The 21667-nt window shown below is 38.6% G+C and overlaps 1 protein-coding gene across 1 annotated transcript in view; it reads left to right on the top strand.

Annotated features, from left to right (window-relative positions):
- Nucleotides 1–21667, top strand: part of HIBCH (3-hydroxyisobutyryl-CoA hydrolase) — a 115253-nt gene that overhangs the window by 7152 nt on the left and 86434 nt on the right. The window contains exons 2-5 of the mRNA XM_008687264.2: nt 61–103; nt 17122–17259; nt 18940–19024; nt 21510–21590. Coding sequence (XP_008685486.1) covers nt 61–103; nt 17122–17259; nt 18940–19024; nt 21510–21590 — 347 coding nt within the window. The remainder of the gene's footprint in view (nt 1–60; nt 104–17121; nt 17260–18939; nt 19025–21509; nt 21591–21667) is intronic.

A 21667-nucleotide genomic window follows, 5' to 3' on the forward strand; every position in this document is an offset into this window, starting at 1 on the left:
TATACATTGAGACATGACTACTCACATTACTGTGTTCATTGTATTCTGTGTTTGTTTCAGGTTTAATTCATTCAAAAGGACTAATATCATACTGCAACATTTGGTAAGTTTGGATTTTGTTTTGTTGGCATTGTTAGATTATGATGTGTAATGTAAAATGTCATTGTTAGGGAAGTAGAGGAATACTGGCAGAGTTTGTTGCTCTTCATGTGCCATGGTTCCCAATTTTATAGTGTCAAGACTTGACACATAACTAGGAGGTGGTAAAAGGTTATGAATAAGAGCATGGATCTTCAAGTCAGAATGCTTGGGTTTAAGTAATGGGTCCACTACTTAATTTTGGTAGATTACACTAAGAATCTTGCTTGTATTATGCTTTGGTGTCCTATTGGGTTACAGTAATTTAAAAATTAAATTTAATGACATTCAACATTAGCTGGAAATTGATGAAAATCTTAGGAGTCGGAAGGATATGTGATTGAATAAAGAGGAAAGTCAGATGTCAAAAGAAATTATGTTCTGCTTAAGGTAGTATATTTTCTTGGATGTGTCTTTGGGTTGCAGCCTTGTTTGATGGTAGCAGATGTTACATATAATGAAAGGTGTATGCTCAAGATTGGGATTTGGGTATCGACAATGCGCAGCTTGCTTTAGGCTTGTGTTACAGCAGGAATGCATCACTAGAATGTTGGATTGTTCATTCAGCTAATGAAACATTTTTGGGATACCTGCTATGTACCAGGTACTGGATTTTCCTCAAAGGAAAGGTTCATTTCTCACAATGTTTATGAAGGCACTAAAGTGTTTTCCAAAATGTAGCCCGCAAAATACAAGTCCCAAGAGGTAAATAATCCATGGGGAAAAAAAAAGTTTACAAGTAAGAAAACTGCTCATTGTATTTTAAAAGTTTATATTTAATATTTGCATATTAAATCCAAAAATGTCTTACAGGGATGAAACTTATTTACATTGATTTGTTTTTTTCCAAACTGATTTGACCATGGGTCATTTTATCTTTCTACATAGCAGCGGTAATCATCCTTTTGACGCTTTGGGAAATGTTGCTATTATGATTTTGGCAGAATAGTTTCACATTCTAGCAGAGAAGGTATTCTAAAGATGTGCACGTCTTAGAGATTTTATTTTGGCAGGCTTCATGCATTCAGTTCAGCACAGCTGTGTGTTGATGGTGTTCATACACTTTAGCAAGTTTCCTTCGTTTCTCTTTTGAATAGATGTAAATAATGGGTCACTCAGGCCTTACAGGAGGGGAAAAAGTTCTGCAGAGTGGGTTCAAGTGGGTGAGATCATATCACTTGAAGAAGATAATTGGGAGAGTCAGCTTAGGGACTGTAATGGTCAGAGCATTAGTTCTAGTTCTAGAATGAGAAAAACCTAGATTTGAATCTTGGTCCTTCCCCAAAGCTGTGTGATTCCAAGCAAGTGATCTAACTTCTCTGGGCCTCAGAGTCCTTATCTATGGAAAGGAGTTCCTGGTATATAATTCATTAGGGGGATTTTGACGAATAAGTGAAGAGTTTAGTCAAGTGTTCAGCATAGTGTCCATAGAAAACTTTCAAATAGCAAGTTAAAAATAAGAAACAGCTTTTGCTGATTGCCTAATAAAATATTTGAAAATAAAAGTTAATGTGAACCAGTTGTCTTTTCTGGATGAACAATAACGATTTAAGAAAGTTCTAAGTCTCACCTTAAATTGCTTTTCCTCCTATTTTAAAAATAGCTCTGGCCAGAAACATTTCTTCTTTCCCTTCTCTGTTCCCCTATATCCCTTCTGTCTCCTCGTTCTCACTGCCCCCCAACTTTGGGTTGTATGAGAATTTCATTTCTGACTCTAGGCTCTCTAATCTTTCCTAATATAAATTTTTCTTCATAGAAACCTTTTCTAAGTTTTAGTTAAAAATTTGATATTTTTGGAAAAGGGATTTAATTTTTTCTGCAGAATTAACATACAAATTATGCTAATACTGGAAAGTTCATCTTTTTTCTTCTACCCTTTTGTTTGAATAATTTTGATTAATGCACTAATAGTTCTATTTAGGTTTTGAAAAGGCCATGAATTTCTTCAGGTAGGAAAAAAAATCCTTTTATCTATTCATTTACATCATTCCAGTGGCATTAACAGGATATTCTGGAATATCCTTTGCTCAAAGTCTGACCCTCTGTAAATGTCCTGCAAAAACACTTGGCTTAAGTTCTTGGAGATCCATGCTTTATATTCCTGCATCACTGTAATAGCAAAAATCGAAAATATACTCAATGTTTATTGGTAGGGGACTGATTGATATGTAAGAATGCACAGCTGTTAAAAATAAGTAGGTAGCATGCATGTGCAATCAGCAAAATCCTGGGAAATTTTAAAGGATAAATGGCCTGTTTTCAGCAAATTGGAAGGAAAAGAGAGGGATGAAGGGAGAACTTGTAGATTAAAACGCTTGAAAAACAGGGGGTGCCTGGGTGGCTCAGTCGGCTAAGTGTTTGAGTCTTGATTTTTGTCTCAGGGCATGGTCCTCAGGGTTGTTGAGCTCAAGCCCTGCATTTGACTCAGCGCTGGGCATGGAGCCTGCTTAAGATTCTCTTTCTCCCTCTCCCTCTGCCCCTCCTTCCATCTCCCTCTCTTAAAAGAAAAAAAAAAAAGAGTTGAAAAGTATATCCATTAAAAAAAAAACCAAACAGATGGTGTATTTTTGCATGTACACTTTGTGTTTACTATAAAAACCAGGATAGTTATATTTTTATAGAGAGGGAGAGGCCTGTGATTGAGATGGGGCAGGTGGAGGGCTAAGGGCTTTTGGGGCTGGCTGGACAACATTGGGTTTGGGATTTGTTTTTTGTTTTTTTTTGTTTTTGTCCCAATTACAAACTAATAGTTAGCCTTTTACTATTTTATGGAAGCTGGCAGAAGATGTGAAACTCCTGAGTGAGAGACTAAGGATTCTGTTACTAGTGGCACATGGAGCAGCACTGAGCATCATGTTTGTATTGGTTTTCCCTTGCTCCCCAAGTTCCACAGGGGTGACACGGAAGACCCAGATGAAAGCTTGCATATGCAGCGGATTACACTACAGGGCAGCAGTATTGAATATGGGGAACCTGCTGGTTTGTAGCAAGCTGTAAGCAAGCCTGCTCTCTTGTCCCAGAGGGAGACATCACCTTTTCTTTAAAGTTGCTTGCAGCAAATACAACCCTGAAAATGACCCAGGCAAAAAGAGACGTCAGGCCCTTGGGTTCATGACATATATAGCATTAAAGTACAAGGAAACCTCAGGGCCCATGGCAGATAACTTCTTCTAGCAGCCAAGTTAGAAATAGGGTCATTGCAGACATAAATAGTAAAATGAGGTCATACTGGAGTAGGGATTACTGGACTAATCCAGTATGACGGTTGTCCTTACATAAAGGGAAAATTTGGAGATCGGTATAGTGGGAGAATGCCATGTGAAGAATGGAATTAGGCTGCTACCAGTTAAGGAACGACCAGAAGCTAGGAGACCAGCCTGGAACAGATCCTTCCCCTAGCCATCTTTAGAGGAAATGTGGTCCTGCTGATACCTTGATTAACTCTCTGTTGTTGAAGCCACTTAGTTTGTGGTCCTTTGTTACAACAGTGCTAGCAAATGAGTACAATTCCCATGGTATGTTTGTCAAAATTAAGAGCATTGGTATATTACTATTAACTTTAAACTGTATTTGAATTTCACCAATCTTTCCCTTAATTTTCTGTTCCAGGATCCAATCCAGAATACATATTGCATTTCTTTGTCATGTCTCCTTAGTTTTTCTGGTCTGTGACAGTTTCTGAGTCTTACTTTTTATGACCTCGAATGTTTGGGGGAAGTATTAGCCAGCTAGCCTATAGAATATCCTCTAACTGGGCTGTGTCTGGTGTTTTTGTTTTGTTTTTAATAATTAGACTGCAGTTAAAAGTTTTTTGGAGAGAATATCACAAAAGAAACTCCCCCTTCTCATCACACCACAACAGAGAGTATCTGTGGGTTTTGATGAATGCATCTGGGATGCAGTGACAGTCATATAACATTGCTGGTGATGCTGACCTTTATTACTTGGTTAAAGTTGTGTTTGTTGGGTTTCTCCTCTCTCAACTTATTTTCCCCTTTTCATATTCTGTTCTTTGGAGCAAGTTCATCCCACACTCAGAGGGTGAGGGGAGTGAGCTCTGCCTAATGGAAGGGGGATTTCTACATGTATTATTTAGAAATCTTCTGTAGAGAAGATCCCTCTCCATTTATTTATTCGGTTATTTATATCAGAGTGGACTCATTGGTACTTTATTCTTTGGGTTATACTCCAGTATCACATTATGTTGTTACTCAGATTCTTCTAGCTTTGGCCATTAGGAATTCCTTCATTTTGGCTCTTGTGTCCTTTTGATATGATCCTATTCTTTTAATATATAATATATATTATATATATATAATAATTTTTATTATGTTATGTTAGTCACCATACAGTACATCCTTAGGTTGTTTTTTTTTTTTAAAGATTTTATTTATTTATTTGACAGAGAGAGACAGCCAGCGAGAGAGGGAACACAAGCAGGGGGAGTGGGAGAGGAAGAAGCAGGCTCCCAGTGGAGGAGCCTGATGTGGGGCTCGATCCACATAATGCCAGGATCACGCCCTGAGCCGAAGGCAGATGCTTAACGACTGTGCTACCCAGGCGCCCCAGTACATCCTTACTTTTTGATGTAGTTGTTCCATGATTCATTATTTGCGTTTAACACCCAGTTCTCCATGCAATAGTGTACCATCCTTAATACCCATCACCGGCCTAGGCCCAATCCCCCACCCCCCTCCCCCTGTGAAGCCCTCAGTTTGTTTCCCAGAGTCCATAGTCTCTCATGGTTCATTCCCCCTTCTGTTTACCCCCCCCCTTCATTCTTCCCTTCTTTCTCCTACCGATCTTCCTGCTATTTCTTACGTTCCATAAATGAGTGAAACCATATGATAATTGTCTTTCTCTGCTTATTTCACTTAGCATAATCTCCTCCAGTCCCGTCCATGTGGCTGCAAATGTTGGGTAATCGTTCTTTCTGATGGCAGAGTAATGTTCCATTGTATATATGGACCACATCTTAATCCAGTCATCTGTTGAAGGGCATCTCGGCTCCTTCCACAATTTAGCTATTGTGGACAATGCTGCTATGAACATTGGGGTGCATATGGCCCTTCTCTTCACTACGTCTGTATCTTTGGGGTAAATACCCAGTAGTGCAATTGCTGGATCATAGGGTAGCTCTGTTTTTACCTTTCTAAGGGATCTCCACACTGTTTTCCAAAGTGGCTGTACCAACTTGCATTCCCACCAACAGTGTAAGAAGGATTCCCTTTCTCCACATTCTCTCCAACATTTGTTGTTTCCTGCCTTGTCCATTTTTGCCATTCTAACTGGTGTAAGGTGGTATCTCAGTGTGATTTTGATTTGAATTTCCCTGATGGCTAATGATTTTGAACATTTTTTTCATGTGTCTGATAGCCATTTGTATGTCTTCATTGGAAAAGCATCTGTTCATATCTTCTGCCCATTTTTTGATTTGATTATTTGTTTCTCATGTATTGAGTTTGAGAAGTTCTTTGTAGATCTTGGATACCAGTCTTTTATCTGTAGTGTCATTTGCAAATATATTCTCCCATTCCATGGGCTGCCTCTTAGTTTTTTTGACTGTTTCCTTGGCTGTGCAGAAGCTTTTTATCTTGATCAAGTCCCACAAGTTCATGTTTTCTTTTATTTCTCTTGCCTTTGGAGATATGTCATGGAAAAGGTTGCTGTGGCCAATGTCAAAGAGGTTGCAGCCTATGTTCTCCTCTATGATTTTGATGGATTCCTGTCTCACATCGAGGTCTTTCATCCATTTGGAGTTTATCTTTGTGTATGGTGTGAGAGAGTGGTCAAGTTTCATTCTTTTGCATATAGCTGTCCAATTTTCCCAGCACCATTTATTGAAGAGACTGTCTTTTTTCCACTGGATGTTTTTTCCCGCTTTGTCAAAGATTAGTTGCCCATAGAGCCGAGGGTCCATTTCTGGGTTCTCTATTCTGTTCCGTTGGTCTATGTGTCTGTTTTTGTGCCAGTACCATGCTGTCTTTGTGATCACAGCTTTGTAGTATAGCTTGAAATCTGGCAACGTGATGCCCCCAGCTTTGTTTTTCCTTATAATATATATATTTTAACACCTCCTTACTTTTTGGTACTAGAATGTGTGCTCTCGGCTCCTCATGTTTTCCTTATCTGGAGTTAGCCATTTCTTCAAGGAGCCCTGGTTGTCTTTATTGGAGAATAGCATTTAGAAATCAAGATCTGAGCTCTGGGAGTGCTCTTTGATACTGGGGTATGATGGCTTTCTCCAGGGGGAGAGAGCTAGGGTAAGGTATGTGTGTATAGCAATATATAATGTGTACTAACACATGTATCTCTACATACCTATGGTGGTTTCTCTATTTTATGTGTATATATATATAAGCTAAGCAGGAGTTCATACTTGATGACATCCCCAGTACCATAAGGCAGGGTTCATTATAGCTTCCCTTCTTGCTTATCTGTCACTTTCCTCTGTTACTTGTTTCACCTTAGTGTACATTCAAAGCAGTTGCACAATTGTTAACCACCCCCCATGAAAAATTAATTTACCAATTAGAGCACGGTATTGATGTACAGTTCCTTTTATACTCAGATGACTGTTTTCTGAAGTTACTTAGGTCAGCTCCCCTGCAGCTACCACCATGATTACTCAGTGAGGTTGTCGTACATGTGTAATTCAATTAGATTTGTCACAGTCTGCGTTCCATGTTGGGATCCCATTACATCTTAGCTGTCTTCAATGTAAACAGACTATACAAAAGAAAAAGGTTTACTTTTTGTGACCTACGTGTCTGTGGGTTGTGACAGATGCATAAATCATGCATCCACCACCCCAAGACCATATAAGCAGTTCCATCACCCTAAAACTTTCCCGGTGCTTTCCCTTAGTCAGCTTCTTCTATCCCCAACCACTGATCTGTTTTATCCCTCTATAGTTTTGTCCTTTATAGAATGTCTTATGAATGGAGTCATACAATATATAAGCTTTGGGGTTTGGATCCTTTCACTTGACAATGCATTTAAGATTCATCTGTGTTGTGTGAATTGATAACTTGGTCCTTTTTATCACTGAATGGTATTCCATTTTGGGATAAATTGTCCATTTCTGTGTCGAAGAGCATTTTGGTTGCTTTCAGTTTTTACCAATTATGAGTGAAGCTGCCAAGCATTTTTGTGCAGGTTTTTGTGTGAACATAAATTTTTAATTCACTTGGGTAAACACGTGTGGTGCAACAGCTGGGTTGTATGGTAAATCTATGTGTAACTTTATAAAAATTTGCCAGATTGCCTCCCAAAGTGGTCATACGATTTTACATTTTCACCAACGAAGAATGAGGGTGTCTATTGTTCTGTATCTTTAGCCATTTTAATGTGTGTGGTGGTATCTCATTGTGGTTTTAGTTTGCATTTTGCTAATGATCTTATGATTTTTGAGCATTTTCTGTGTTTGTCATCCTTCTATGTTTGGTGAAGATCTTCAGTTTTATTTTTTGGGTTTTTTTTGCCCCTTTTAATATTGGGTTGTTTTTCTTGCTGGGGTGTGTTGTGTGTGTGTGTGTGTGTGTGTGTGTGTGTGTGTGTTGTGTGTTTTAAAAGAGAGAGAGTGGGTGGTGGGGAGGGACAGAGGGAGAGGAAGACAGAGAATCTTAAGCAGGCTCCATGCCCAGCGTGGATCCCGACACGGGGCTTAATCTCCTGACTCTGAGATCATGACCTGAGCCAAAATCAACTGACTGAGCCACCCAGGTGCCCCTTTCTTACTGAGATATGTGTAAGGCAAGTATTTTCTTCCAATTTCTGGCTTTTCTTTCATTCTCTTAATAGTATCTTTTGCAGAATGGAAGTTTTTAATGTTGATGAAATTCAGTTTATCAATGTTTTTCTTTTAGGATCATGCTTTTTGTGTTGCATTCCATTGAGCCTTAATGTTTGGAGGGCACTGTGAACCAGAGTTTCAGGGATGTGGCCCTCACAAATGTTCCTGTCCCTCCTCCAGGGATAGGCTGCTTTTTTTCTCCTTTTCCTTTGCCCCCTGTTTCTTTTCCCCAGTTGCATTTGGTGAACACTGAAGTCCTTGGCAATGGTTTTAAGGTGCCTCTCCCTTGAGATTAAGGCTTTTATTTTTGTAGGCCTCCATTTCCTTCCCCCACTGCAGTGAGGCTCCACCAGAACCCTGGGCTACAGGCTTTGAAGTCCTTCCTTACTCCCCTGCAAATTTAGCCTTTTTGTTTTTTATGGAAGACAAGGGGAAAGGATTTAGCTGTACCTGCTGTTTCTCTACCCCAGCCAACACCACACACAGAAGCTTTCTCTAGTCTTCCCTGGGAGAGCCTGGTTGGGTTCCAGGAGGAAAAGCCAGCCAGAATGGAAATCCCTGCATGACTGTCACCCCCAGGAGCTTCATATTATCACATTTGCCCACACTGGCCTCTAGCAAGTCATCAAGAATTCTAATTAATCTTCCTGAAAGCTTTTGCCTGAAGTTAGCAAATATTCTGGTCCTGTGTCTCTCTGAAAGCACCTGTCTCTCTCCAGATTTTATTGCAGCCATTTGCCCTGTCACCTCAGTCCTGTGATTGAGCTTACCAGAAACCATTACTTTGCAGTCTGTTCAGTCTTTTTTCTTGTTACAAGGTCAGGATGAGCATCTTTTCAGCTCTCAACATCTCTGAGCTGAAACCAAATAAAGTTTTAAAGGATTTGCCTCTGGTATTGGGTGATAATTTATATAAACTGTTCAGTGAAAACGATCATAAACTTTTTTTTGGTGGGGGACTGGCGTAAATGACCTCGTTCAAAAAGAAATTTAATTAGTATAGAGAGAAAGTTTATTAATACTTGTATTTAACATGTTTATATGATATGAAAACTTTTATCTGTATTTTAAGATTTAGAATGATGTGGGTATCTAAAAGTGCAGCTTTTGTAGTGTATCATCTGTCTTTTCATATGAGTAAGCATTAATCCAGGAAATAGCATCACTATGGGTATTGAAGGGGAGCAGTTTCCTCACCCTTTGAACACAGCTGGATACCAAATCATTCCAACACCAAGGAAGTAGAACTAAAGACTGAGAGAACAAACTGCAGGTAGTGGAAGATAGGAGGTGTGGAGACCTGATTTGGGGGAGAAAAGAATCATGGGTGCTTTGGAGGGAGGGAGCCCTGATCAGGGAGAGAGGAGAGAAAGGCTGAGTGTGAGCGCAAGTGTGCATGCAGGGCACAGGGCATTGCACAAGAAGAACACTTCCCCAAAACAAGAGGGGCTGATAATCACAAGTTTTTACAAGCAGCGGAGCTCAAAGTCTGAAATTGTAGAAGTCTGTGCTATCACTGGGGTAGAGCCTGGCAGGTATAGAGGTGGTCTGTGGAGGACGGCAGAGGCCCAGGAGTGGACAGCGTGGTCTAAAGGTCCCCTGGGTTGCACTGGGAGACAGTTCCCTTTCTTGGAGTGTATTTGGGAGACATGGCACTGCCTCTGTAGGGACAAATGAGCCGATGGGCACCATTGAGCTGCCCGGTTCATTAGCATAGCAGTAAAGACAGCTGCAGAGGACAGCTAACGTGGATGCCAGCTTTTTGCTGCATTTAACCATAAACTCCAAGCCCCTGTGCATTCATGCACCTGCCTTTCTGGGACAAAGCGGCACCAGCCAGAGCCTGGTGAGACCCTCCCCCAAAGGATCCGCGCACATTGGCACCATGCTGTGTACCTAAAATGTGGGGTTTTGAAACCCAGCCAGCATGCTTGAGATAAAACAGAGGAGCACTGGGCCACCGGGTGGGCAGACAGCTCGGACAAAGGGTGAAGGCAGGGATCTGAGGGAAGCCTGGGACAAATGAGGGGAGATTGTTTTCTCTTTTGTGAGTGTTTGCTGAACAGTGGCAGGCACGAACTCCCCTCTCTGGAGACAAGAGAGTTGACTGATATCATTTTTACCCCCACCCATCGGCACAGACGAGCTTCAGTGAGTAGCACAGTGCCTGCAGTGGAGGCTTGAGCCGCATACACCAAGCCTCACCTCCCTGTGCAGTGCTTTTTTTCACTAGAGCAAGTGTGCTCCCCCCCCCCACCTCTCACCTACCAGTCTATTGACCATAGAGTACTGTAAAGCTTCAGCTGTAGGGGAAATAGGATCTAGCTGCTTTTAAGAAGCAGACCAAAACACCTCTAGTTAAAACTTGCCACACAGTGGACAAGGTCCAAATATTCTCCGCTGCAGGGAAGGAGAAACTCTTCAGAGGACTGACCTGAAGGAAAGAGCAGTGAAAACACAACAGCAGAATGCATACAGTATAAACCAGAAACCCTTTCTGAAGTGTCAGGCCCTGGACAGTATATGACCTCTTCTTAATGTAGCCATTACTCTCAGGAGCAGGAAACATAACAGGCTTTCATAACACATACACGGATACCTAGACAAAATGCCAAGATGGAGGAATTCATCCCAAAAGAAAGAACAAGAAGAGATCATGGCCAGGGATCTAATAAAACAGATATAAGTAATGTGCCTGAACCAGAATTTAAAACAACAATCGTAAGGATACTAACTGGGTTTGAGAAAAGCATAGAAGATGCCAAGGAGTCCCTTACTGAAGAGATAAAGACCTAAAAACTAGTCAGGCCAATATAAAAAATGCTATAACCAAAATGCAAAACTGACTAGATCTAATGACCACGAGGATGGAAGAAACAAAGGAATGAATAAGTGATACAGAAGATAAAATTATGGAAAATAATGAAGCTGAGGGGTGCCTTGGTGGCTCATTTGGTTAAGTGGCTGCCTTTGGCTCAGGTCATGATCTCAGGGTCCTGGGATCAGGCCCTGTGTCGGGCTCCCTGCTCTGTGGGGAGCTGGTTTCTCCCTTTCCCTCTGCCCCTCCTCCCGCTCATGTGTACACATATTCTCTCTCTCTCAAATCTAACCCCCCCCCAAAAAAAAAACCACAAAAAAAGCCCAACTGAAAAGAAGAGGGAAAGAAAAATATTGGATCACAAATGTAGACTTAGGGAACTCAGCGACTCCATAAAGCTTAGTAACATTCATATCATAGGAGCCCCAGAAGAAGAAGAGAAGGAAAAAAAGGCAGGTGTATTTTGGCAAATTATAGCTGAAAACTTCCCTAATCTGGGGAAGGAAACAGACATCCAAATCCAGGAGGTACAGAGAACTCCTATCAAAATCAACAAAAGCAAGCCAACACCAACACATCATAGTAAAATTTGCAAAATACAGAGATCTAGAAAGAATCCTGAAAGCAGCAAGGGAAAAGAAATCCTTAACCTACAGGGGAAAATAAGGTGAGCAGCAGATCTCTCCACAGAAAATTTGTCCAGGCAGAGGAGAGTGGCATGAACGTTCAGTATGCTGAATGGGAAAAATACCCAGCCAAGAATACTTTATCCAGCAAGGCTGTCATTCAGAAGAGAAGGAGAGAGAGAGAGTTTTCCAGACAAAAACTAAAGGCATTCATGACCACTAAACTAGTCCTGCAAGAAATATTAAATGGGACTGAGTGGGAAAGAAGACCAAAAGCAGCAAAGACTAGAAAGGAACAGAGAAAATATCCAGAAACACCAACTTCACAGGTAATACAGTGGCACTATTTTCATATCTATCAATAATCACTCTGAATATAACTGGACTAAATGCTCCAATCAGACATAAGGTATCAGAATGGATAAAAAAGACCCATTTATATGCTGCCTACAAGAGACTCATTTTAGACCTAAAGATACCTGCAAATTGAAAGGAGATGGAAAACCATCTATCCTGCTAATGGACATCAAAAGAAAGTCAGAAGTGATACTTACATTAGACAAACTAGATTTTAAACCAAAGGCTGTTACAAAAGATGAAGGGCACTGTATCATAACAAAGGGGTCTGTCCAACAGGAAGATCTAACAGTTGTAAATATTTATGTGCCCAACCTGGGAGCAGTAAAGTATATAAATCACAAACATAAGGAAACTCATTGATAATAATGCAATAATAGGGGACTTTAACACCTCGCTTACAGCAATGGTTGGATCATCTAAGCAGAAAATCAACAAGGAAACATGGGCTTTGAATGACACAGTGGACTAGTTGGACCTTACAGATATATTCAGAGCATTTCATCCTGAAACAGCAGAATACACATCCTTTTTGAGTGCACATGGAACATTCTCCAGAATAGATCGCATACTGGGTCACAAATCAGCCTCAACAAGTTCAAAAAGAGTGAGATCATACCATGCATATTTTACAACCACAATGCTATGAAATTTGAAGTCAACCACAAGAAAAAATTTGGAAGGATCACAAGTACATGAAGGTTAAAGAACATCCTACTAAATAATGAATGGGTTAACCAGGAAATTAAAGAAGAAATTTTAAAAAATACATGGAAACAAATGAAAATGAAAACACGATGGTCCAAATCTTTGGGATGCAGCAACAGCATCATAAGAGAGAAATATATAGCAATACAGGCCTGCCTCAAGAAGCAAGAAAAGTCTCAAAGGGGAGCAGAATATACCACCCTTAAAATCTGTCACTTTGGCATGTGAATTATTTTGGGTTGAAGGCAATCAAGATCCAGCAGACTGAGGAAACGCTTTTTCCCCTCCCTCTCAACTGACTGAAAGAAATTAGAAAGGAGAATTGTACCAGGAAGAGAGCAAGGATACACATAGTATAACTTTTTTATATTTGAGACTTATCTGCATGGGAGGGCAAATACTTGTTTACTAAACATTTGCTCTTTTTCCTTCCTGGCGAATTGCTTTCCTCCCCTTTGAAGCCCCAGACCCTGTTTCTTTCCTTAGCTCAAGATGGTTTATGAGCCTCAGTTGCCTGGCTGCCTTTGGATCACACATCTTTGTAGGGCCCCCTTAAGAAATGAAAATTTTCTACTGTTAATAGTCTTTATAACAGGGGGGGCTCTTAGCTAAGAACCTGGAAGTGTAGAGGGAAAATTATTTTTCCTCCCCTACAGTTTTATGGAATAAAAGATTATGGGAATAAGATCTTCCACGATACTGACAGAAGCTAGGAAAGGGTCTAGAGGAGGAGTTGGAGGGTCAGAAAAGTTACCTTCCTACTTCATCTTCCTACTCACCTACTAATAACACAAGTGGGTCAGTAGGAACTTGGAAGAAAATCTAAGAAGCCAGGCACTTTCAGCTGCTAGAGTCAGACTGTGAAGGAGAAGGCGGTAGGTGAAGTCTGGGGAAGGCTGTGTCTGCTTGTGGACTTGGTATCCTTTTGGTCTGGTTTCTTTTGTGATTTTTGCGTATAGTTTCCTTTTACCACTTTTTTATTTTTTATTTTTTTTAGTACCAATAAGGTAAGAAAACAAGTCCTATAGCTTAGTACTTTTTTTTTTGAACAGATTAAAAAAATAGACTTACTGTTATTTCTTAAAGTCAGAACTTAGAGCATGAATAAACACAACAACAGATGTATAAGAACATAAGTAGAAACACTATTTTACAACAACATGTACTGAAACAAATTTATGTACTCTCCTTAAATGATTTAACATTCGTTTTTCCTTATATACAGTTGAATATCCAGTGGGAGAACAGAGATGCTCATGGCTCTCTGGGCCTTCCTTCATGAAAACCCTGCCTTACAACCTTCTGGAGTGCTCCATGAAGCCAGTGTATGGTTTAGCAGGAAATAGGGGCTGCTGTCAGTGCACATGTATATGCATGTGTCCTGTCTTTCCAACACCCCCACACATGTGGGATCATTACTGGGGTTACAGGGGACCCCGTAGTCAAACAAAAGTCCTCTGGAATAAAGCCTATTAATGAAGTTCCCTTCTGGAGATGGCTTAGGACCTTTTAAATCTAATTTATTACTCTTATTTTTTTTAATATTCAAATACTGGATTGAATAGGTAGTAAATATATATGGTACAAAATTAAAAAAGTTCAAAGGGGCCATGCAGCAAAAAGTCTTCCCACCCCTCTCTCATATGTCTGATTTTCATTCCTGGAGACAACCATTTTAGCAGTGTCTTATGTATCTTTCTAGAGATACATTCTATATGTAAATATATAGGTGTCCATGAAGAGTGGGTGGGTAGCATTGTAAACACATTGTCTTGATTATTCATAGTTCAAGTAATTCTAGGACTAGGTTCTATTCTAAATCAGTTGACTCCATTCGTTCAAAAATTAAAAGATTTAATTACTATGTGTATATTTTTTATATACTGTGTATGTAGTTTTGGTATGGATATTTTGATTACCTACAGAATCTAAATAATTTTAGAAATCTTTGTCAGATGTACCTAGTAATCCATTTTATGAGTTACCATTGTGTGAAAGATTTGTGTTGATGTACAGGCATACCTCGTATTATTGTGTTTTGCAGGCACTGTGTTTTTTACAAATGGAAGGTTTGTGGCAACCCTGCATCAGTAGAACAAATCTATTGGTGCTATTTTTCCAACAGCATTTTCTCACTGTGTGTCTCTGTGTCACATTTTGGTAATTCTCAGAATGTTTCAAAATTTTCACTATTGTTTTGGTGAACAATGATCAGTGATCTTTGATGTTATTCTTGTAATTGTTTTGGAGGCACCATGGACTGTGCCCATATAAGATGGTGAACTTAATTGATAAATGTTGTGTCTGTTCTGACTGCTCCATCAATCTCCTTCTCTCTCATCTCCCTCTCCATAGGCCTCCCTATTCAATACAACAGCATTGAAATTAGGTCAATTAGTAATCCTACTGTGGCCTCCAAGTGAAAGGAAGAGTCACATGCCTCACACTTTAAATCAAAAGCTAAGAAATGATTAAGCTTAGTGAGGAAGGCATTGCAAAAGCTAAAATAGGTCAAAAGCTAGGCCTCTTGCACCAGTTAGCCAAGTTGTGAATGCAAAGGAAAAGTTCTTGAAGGAAATTACAAGTGCTGCTCCAGTGAACACATGAGTAAGAAAGTGAAATAGTCTTTTACTGATATGGAGAAAGTTTTAGTTGGGATAAATCAAACCAGCTACAACATTTTCTTAATCCAAGCCTAATGCAGAATAAGGCCCTAAGTCTCTTCAGTTCTGTGAAGGCTGAGAGAAGTGAGGTACCTGCAGAAAAAAAGTTTGAAGCTAGCAGAGGTTAGTAAAATGAGGTTTAAAGAAAGGAGCCATCTCTATAATGTAAAAATGCAAGGTGAAGCAGCAAATGCTGATGTAGAAGATGCAGCTCGTAATCCAGAAGGTCTCGCTAAGATAATGAAGGTGACTACACTAAACAAGAGCTTCAATATAGATGAAACAGGCTTCTATTGGAAGAAGATGCCATCTAGGACTTGCATAGCTGGAGAGGAGAAGTCAATGGCTGGTTTCAGAGCTTCAGAGGACAGGCCAACTTTCTTAATAGGGGTTAATGCACCAGTTGACTCTAAGTTAAAGCCAGTGCTCACTGACCATTCTGAAAATCCTGGGGCCTTTAAGAATTATGCTAAATCTGCTATGCCTTATAAATGGAACAACAAAGCCTGGATGACAGCATATCTGTATACAACATGGTTTACTGAAATTTTTAAGCCTGTTGTTGAAACCTGCTCAGAAAAGAAGATGCCTTTCAAAATACGGCTAATTGACAATGCACCTGGTCAGCCAAGAGTTCTCATGGAGCTTGCTCACATAGCACCTGTTCTGCAGCCCTGGATCAAGGAGCAGTTTTGATTTTCAAGTCTTATTATTTAAGAAATATATTTCATAAGGCTATAGCTGCTAAAAGAGAGTGATTTCTTTGATGGATCTGGGCAAAATAAATTGAAAAAGTTCTAGAAAGGATTCCTCATTCTAGATGCCATTAAGAACATTCATGATTTATGGGAAGAGGTCAAAATATCAACATTCACAGGAGTTTGGAAGAAGTTGATTCCAACCCTCATGGATGACTGAGGGGTTCAACACTTTAGTGGAGTAAATAACTGCAGCTATGGTGGGAATAGCAAGAGAAGTAGAATTAGAAGTGGAACCTGAAGATGTGACTGAATTGCTGGGAATTTCATGATAAAACTTTAATGAGTGAGAAGTTGCTTCTTATGGACAAACAAGAAAAAGGATTTCTTGAGATGGAATCTACTTGTGAAGATGCTGTGAAGATCGTTGGAATGACAACAAAGGATCTAGACTGTTACATAAGCCTCGAAGATAAAGCAGCAGCAGGGTTTGAGAGGATTGACTCTAATTTTGGAAGTTCTACAATGTGGGTACAATGCTATCAGACAGCATTGCATGCTACAGAGAAATTGTGAAAGGAAGAGTCAGTCAATAAGCAAACTTGACTGTTGTCTTATTTTAAGAAATTACCACAGCCACCCCCACCATCAGCACTTTCCACCCTGATCAGTCAGCAGCCATCAACATTGAGGCAAGACCCTCCACCAGCGAGAAGAATCTGACTCACTGAAAGTTCAGATGATGGTTAGCATTTTTAGCAATAAGTTATTTTTTTTTCTTTTCACAATATCAACTTTATTCAGTCATAAAGCTGGTTTAACATAATTATCAAGCAGGTTCACACTTCCACGGTTGATGATATTTTACCATGTATTTAACTTGGCTGCTTCTTCAAAGTAGCCTCTTCTCTCCCTTTAGTTGTGGAATTTGTTCTTTCAGTCTTCAGGTTGATTTCTGGGGTATTTAGAATGATTTGATAGTTATCTAGTTGTGTTAGTGGGACAAGATGAGCCTGGGGTCCTCCTACACCTCCATCATTTTCCTCTCAATAAGTTACTTTTTAATTAAGATATGTACATTGTTTTTTCAGACATAATGCTATTCCATACTTAGACTACAGTTAGCATAACAGTAACTGTTATATGCATTGGGAAAACAAAACAAAAATCATTTGACTTTATTGCAATATTTCCTTTATTGTGGTGGTCTTGAACTGAACCCACAGTATGTCTGAGGTATACCTGTATATGGTTTGATGTTGGCTTGTGACAAAACCTTAATGAATTTTATCCTAAAGTTTTTATTTTTTTCACACAGAGAATGTCTAAGCACACGGATGCAGTGGAAGTACTGTTGGAAAGAAAAGGTTGTGCGGGAGTGATAACACTAAACAGACCAAAGTTCCTAAATGCTCTGAATCTTAGTATGATTCGGCACATTTATCCACAGCTAAAGGTTTGTAATTTCCCTAAAAATATTATATGGATCCTTTTAAAAGTGTATCTCAGTAGAACATTTCTGGTATTTTCTTCCATGGACTATCTGGGATCAGCGTCCAAGCCCTGTTGATTTCTTCTGTGCTTTCCCTGTGTGATTATCCTGGGCATCCCTAGTGACAGGGAGTTTGTGGCCTCCTGAGATAGCCCCTTCCACTTTTACATGGCTCCAAGTTTCTTTGTGTGTTTCGCCACTTTACTTCTCTGACCTTTTAACCAGTGGTACTGGTTCTGCCTCTTGCGACATGAGTATACAAATCCAATCTCCTTACATGTGACGGCCTTTTTTTTTTTTTTAAGGATTTTATTTGAGACAGAGAGAGCGCACAAGCAGTGCGGAGAGGGAAAAGGCGAAGCAGACTCCCCACTGAGCAAGGAACCCATTGTGGGCCTGATCCCAGGACTGTGAGGTCATGACCTGAGCTGAAGGCAGCCCCTTAACCGACTGAGCCACCCAGGTGTCTGCATCGTCCCCATGTGACAGCTTTTTGACAGCTGTTTTTGAACTGCTTGGCCAGCCTATCTCAGAAAAGGCCATAAGCTTTTCTGTTCTAAGTGAACGGCATGGTGCAGTGGAAAAGTATGACTTACAGTCCGACTACTTTGTTTAAAACTTGTATTTCTTTTTATTAACTGCGTAGCTTGGCAGTGTTAATCTCTCTGTCCTTCATTTTCTTCAGCTGTGAAATGGGGATGATTATATCTCACAGGATTGTGGTGGAGACGAAGTGAAATAGTGTACCTCACATAGTCAGCCACAAAGACTAATTCTCCCCTGGTTACCAATTCCTTAATTTTTCATTTGATGAGTCTCTTTTCCATAGTGTCATGTCTGTTTGGGACACCGTATAGTGTGTCTTTAAATATAATAAACAGAAATAAGCCAAGTGTTTCAGATTGGAATTAGACCAGAGTGGAGGAAAGTAGAAACTTCCATGTTAGAATGCCATATTTCTGTTAATGTAGTCCAATATTGCATTAGCCTTTTGGACAGCCACATCTGTCCAGCTACATATCTTCCTTGTGTGTTTATATTTCTGTTCTCAAGTGTAGAATTTATAGAGCTCCTGTTGATTTTTCTGTCTCTGGTTAACTGATTTTTTAGTCTATCGCCTTTTGAATTTCCATTGGCTCTTGACTCTTTCATCCTACTTATTTATTAGCTGTCCTTACCAAGCTCAAATCACTTCAAGATTTAATCAGTATACATGGTTTCAGTTGATTGCTTATAAATTTGTCAGGGCAGAGCCCTATATCACTGCAATAGAAATGTTCTTTCTCTATTTTTTCACTGATTTATAAGCTTCTGTAACATATTTTTAAGCCCATATTTTTTTCATTTTGGTCTCAAAGTTGTCATGGCAAAGATTTCAGAAGCCATCATGCAATTTGGATCACAAAATGTATTCATCTAGCAACTTGTTGAAATAGTCTCTAATTTATGTCAGAAAAGAAAATGAAGTTGGGATCCATTCTTTTGGATATACTTTATAAAGCTTGTACTTTATATGTATTGGTATATATCTATCTATACAGATGTATATGTACATATGTATGCATATATATGCATATGGATTTTTTTTTTTTTTGTAGTTTGTATTTATAATATGCCTTACCATCTTCTTTTACATTTGGCTAGAATTGGGAACAAGATCCTGAAACTTTCCTGATCATTATAAAAGGAGCTGGAGGAAAGGCTTTCTGTGCTGGGGGTGATATCAGAGGTAAAAACTACCCCCCCCAAATGTTTTTTTTCCCCCTCCCAGTAGACTGATAAAACTAATAGGAAATTTTTGTAATATTTCGTAATTTGCTTTACGTCTTAGAATTTTTTTGTTATAATGACTTAGCCATTGTAGTTAATATTAGAAAAATGAGAATAGCGTTTTTTTAAAACTACATGTGTGCCCTTCATATATCCTATCTTTCTCCCTGAATCACCCTAAACAAAATGTCCAGTTATGCTTTGTGAGTCCACTTTTTATTTTCGGTTAGCTGATATTCAGCAGTTCAGTTTGTCATATAACCTGACAATCTGGCCTTGTTGAGTGACTTGTCATTCTCCAAATATGACATTCCTTCCCATGTTTCCTTGACTGCGCCTGTGCTTTCCCCCAGTGCATAATCCCAAAGCAAGAATGCCCTTACTTGTAGAATTCATCCTGTTGTTAATGTATTTTTATAGGTGTCTAATTAAATATGCTGAGATGGGATAAAAAGATTAATTCTCCTTTCTAGTTCTGTAGGTCAATCTGTATACATTTAACTATTTAAGACAAAAGAGAGAAGAAATGTTTGATCTCAGGATCAAAGTCATGTACTTCTCACCACTGGTTGTCAGTATTTTATATATACTGAAAACTGTTTTTGCATTTTGTATTTTGTTTTTTATGGAACTTGTGGAGTCCAGGGATGGTTTTTTCCTTTGGGTTTTTATTTTGTGTGTGTTCGTATGTATGTATATATATGTGTGTATATCTGTATGTGTATAGATATACACATTTATATATGTTTTATCTATATGTATATATAGATAATATAATATATGTGTATATATAGATATACACACATATATACACATATGTTTTATCTATTTACCAAATTTACGAGTTTACATAAACTGTTATATTTGGAATGGGAAGAAACAAGTTTGATTTAGGACATAATTTCAGATACCTATTAAATTTAAAGTAACTGAATTTTAATTTTTTTAATTCTATCAATTTTTATTCTATTTTTAATTCTTAAAATTTTCAGTTGCTTAGATAGATTTGTTAACTGAATTGTGTTTGAATTTGTTTTGCCCACAACATGAATATTTTTAAAATACTGTTTTCCAGCATAGAGCTAACATTTCTCTGGAGTTGGGCCTGTGATCTTGTCAGTTTACAGATAGGCAGAGCCTTATGTATTGTTTTTAGCTTCTTCTAACTGTGAGCTATTTTTGCATATAGGCCTAACTTTACATTGATGTTTGGAAATACAGTTACAGATCACAGATTTATTTTGGTTAACGTGTATAAAACAGTGATCTTCAATTCCAGGAAATTTAGTTGCTTTAAAGATTATAGTCCAGGATGATAAATGGGCACTCAGAAAAAAAATTTTTAAATGTGATTATGAATGTCATTTAATTTTAACTTCTATGGAATTGATTAGAATAAAAGAGGAAATCAAAGAAGATTTTTGAGGTAAAAGTGCTACATTCCATAGGTAATGTAATTTGCACTCTTTTAGAATTGCTAAGTAGTGGTAAGGACTGAATAAGAAACAACAGGTGAGGGTTTGGGGGTGTGCATATATAAGTGAAAGCCACAGAAGGACAAAAATAGACATCAAATCTTTCTTTCAAAAACTAGGAAAAGAAGTGAACATTTTTAACATTTTGAAGGAAGATGTATCAGACTTCTAAAATTAGTCTAAAAATCTATAGTCAACAATTTTTATGTAACTCTTTCCCATAGAAGAAGAAATACATTTATATTTTAATTTGTATTTTAATAGATAATTTTTCATAAGATTTAAAGACAGGAACGCATATGAGCTTGCAGTGTATGGAAGAGAGTGTTTTGATAGTAGTCTTACCACTGACTGGAATAGGAATACAGTAGATGTTCAATAAATGTTTCATGGGGAAATGAATGTGGCAGAAATATTTAACTAGATGGAGTATATTGAACTGCAAATGTGCGTACACACATGCACTTACATTTTTCTGTATGTATAATGTACTTTGTGTTAAGCCATATTACCATTGGAAATATATATCCAGCAACTGTTTATTCAAGTGCTACAGAAAAGTGTCAAAATAAATTTTGTAGCAATATGTATGTTCTAAATTAGGTATGACACTTTGTAAGAAGTCCTTAGAATTTTTGCCTTGAAGTTTTGACATGGACCATGGATCTAGGGCTAACGGTGGCATGGACACTTCAAAACTTGAACAAACCATTCTAGAGTTTCTCCAGTACTTAGTATCACAATATTTTGAATTTATTCTCTTTGTATTAACTAGAAAGCACTTTTTAAAAAAATTTTAAGTAATCTCTATACCCACCATGGAGCTTGCATTCACAACCCTGAGATCAAGAGTCAGCATGCTCTACCAAGTGAGCCAGCCAGGCGCCCCACTAGAAAGCACTTTTTAAAAAATTTATAATCTTTCCTTTTTCTTCTTCCTTCCTTCCTTCACTTTTTTTTTCCTTGTAGCAATCTCTGAAGCTGGAGGGGCAAACCAGAAGATAGCTCAAGATTTCTTTAGAGAAGAATATATGCTGAACAATGCCATTGGTATGTATGCTCTACTGAGAGCTTTGAAAGTGGAATCAAGAAATAAGCTGCATAGTATTAATTGTTAAAAATGTATC

Source organism: Ursus maritimus, unplaced genomic scaffold (assembly GCF_017311325.1).
Source record: "Ursus maritimus isolate PB19 unplaced genomic scaffold, ASM1731132v1 scaffold_1, whole genome shotgun sequence".
NCBI classification, from domain to species: domain Eukaryota; kingdom Metazoa; phylum Chordata; class Mammalia; order Carnivora; family Ursidae; genus Ursus; species Ursus maritimus.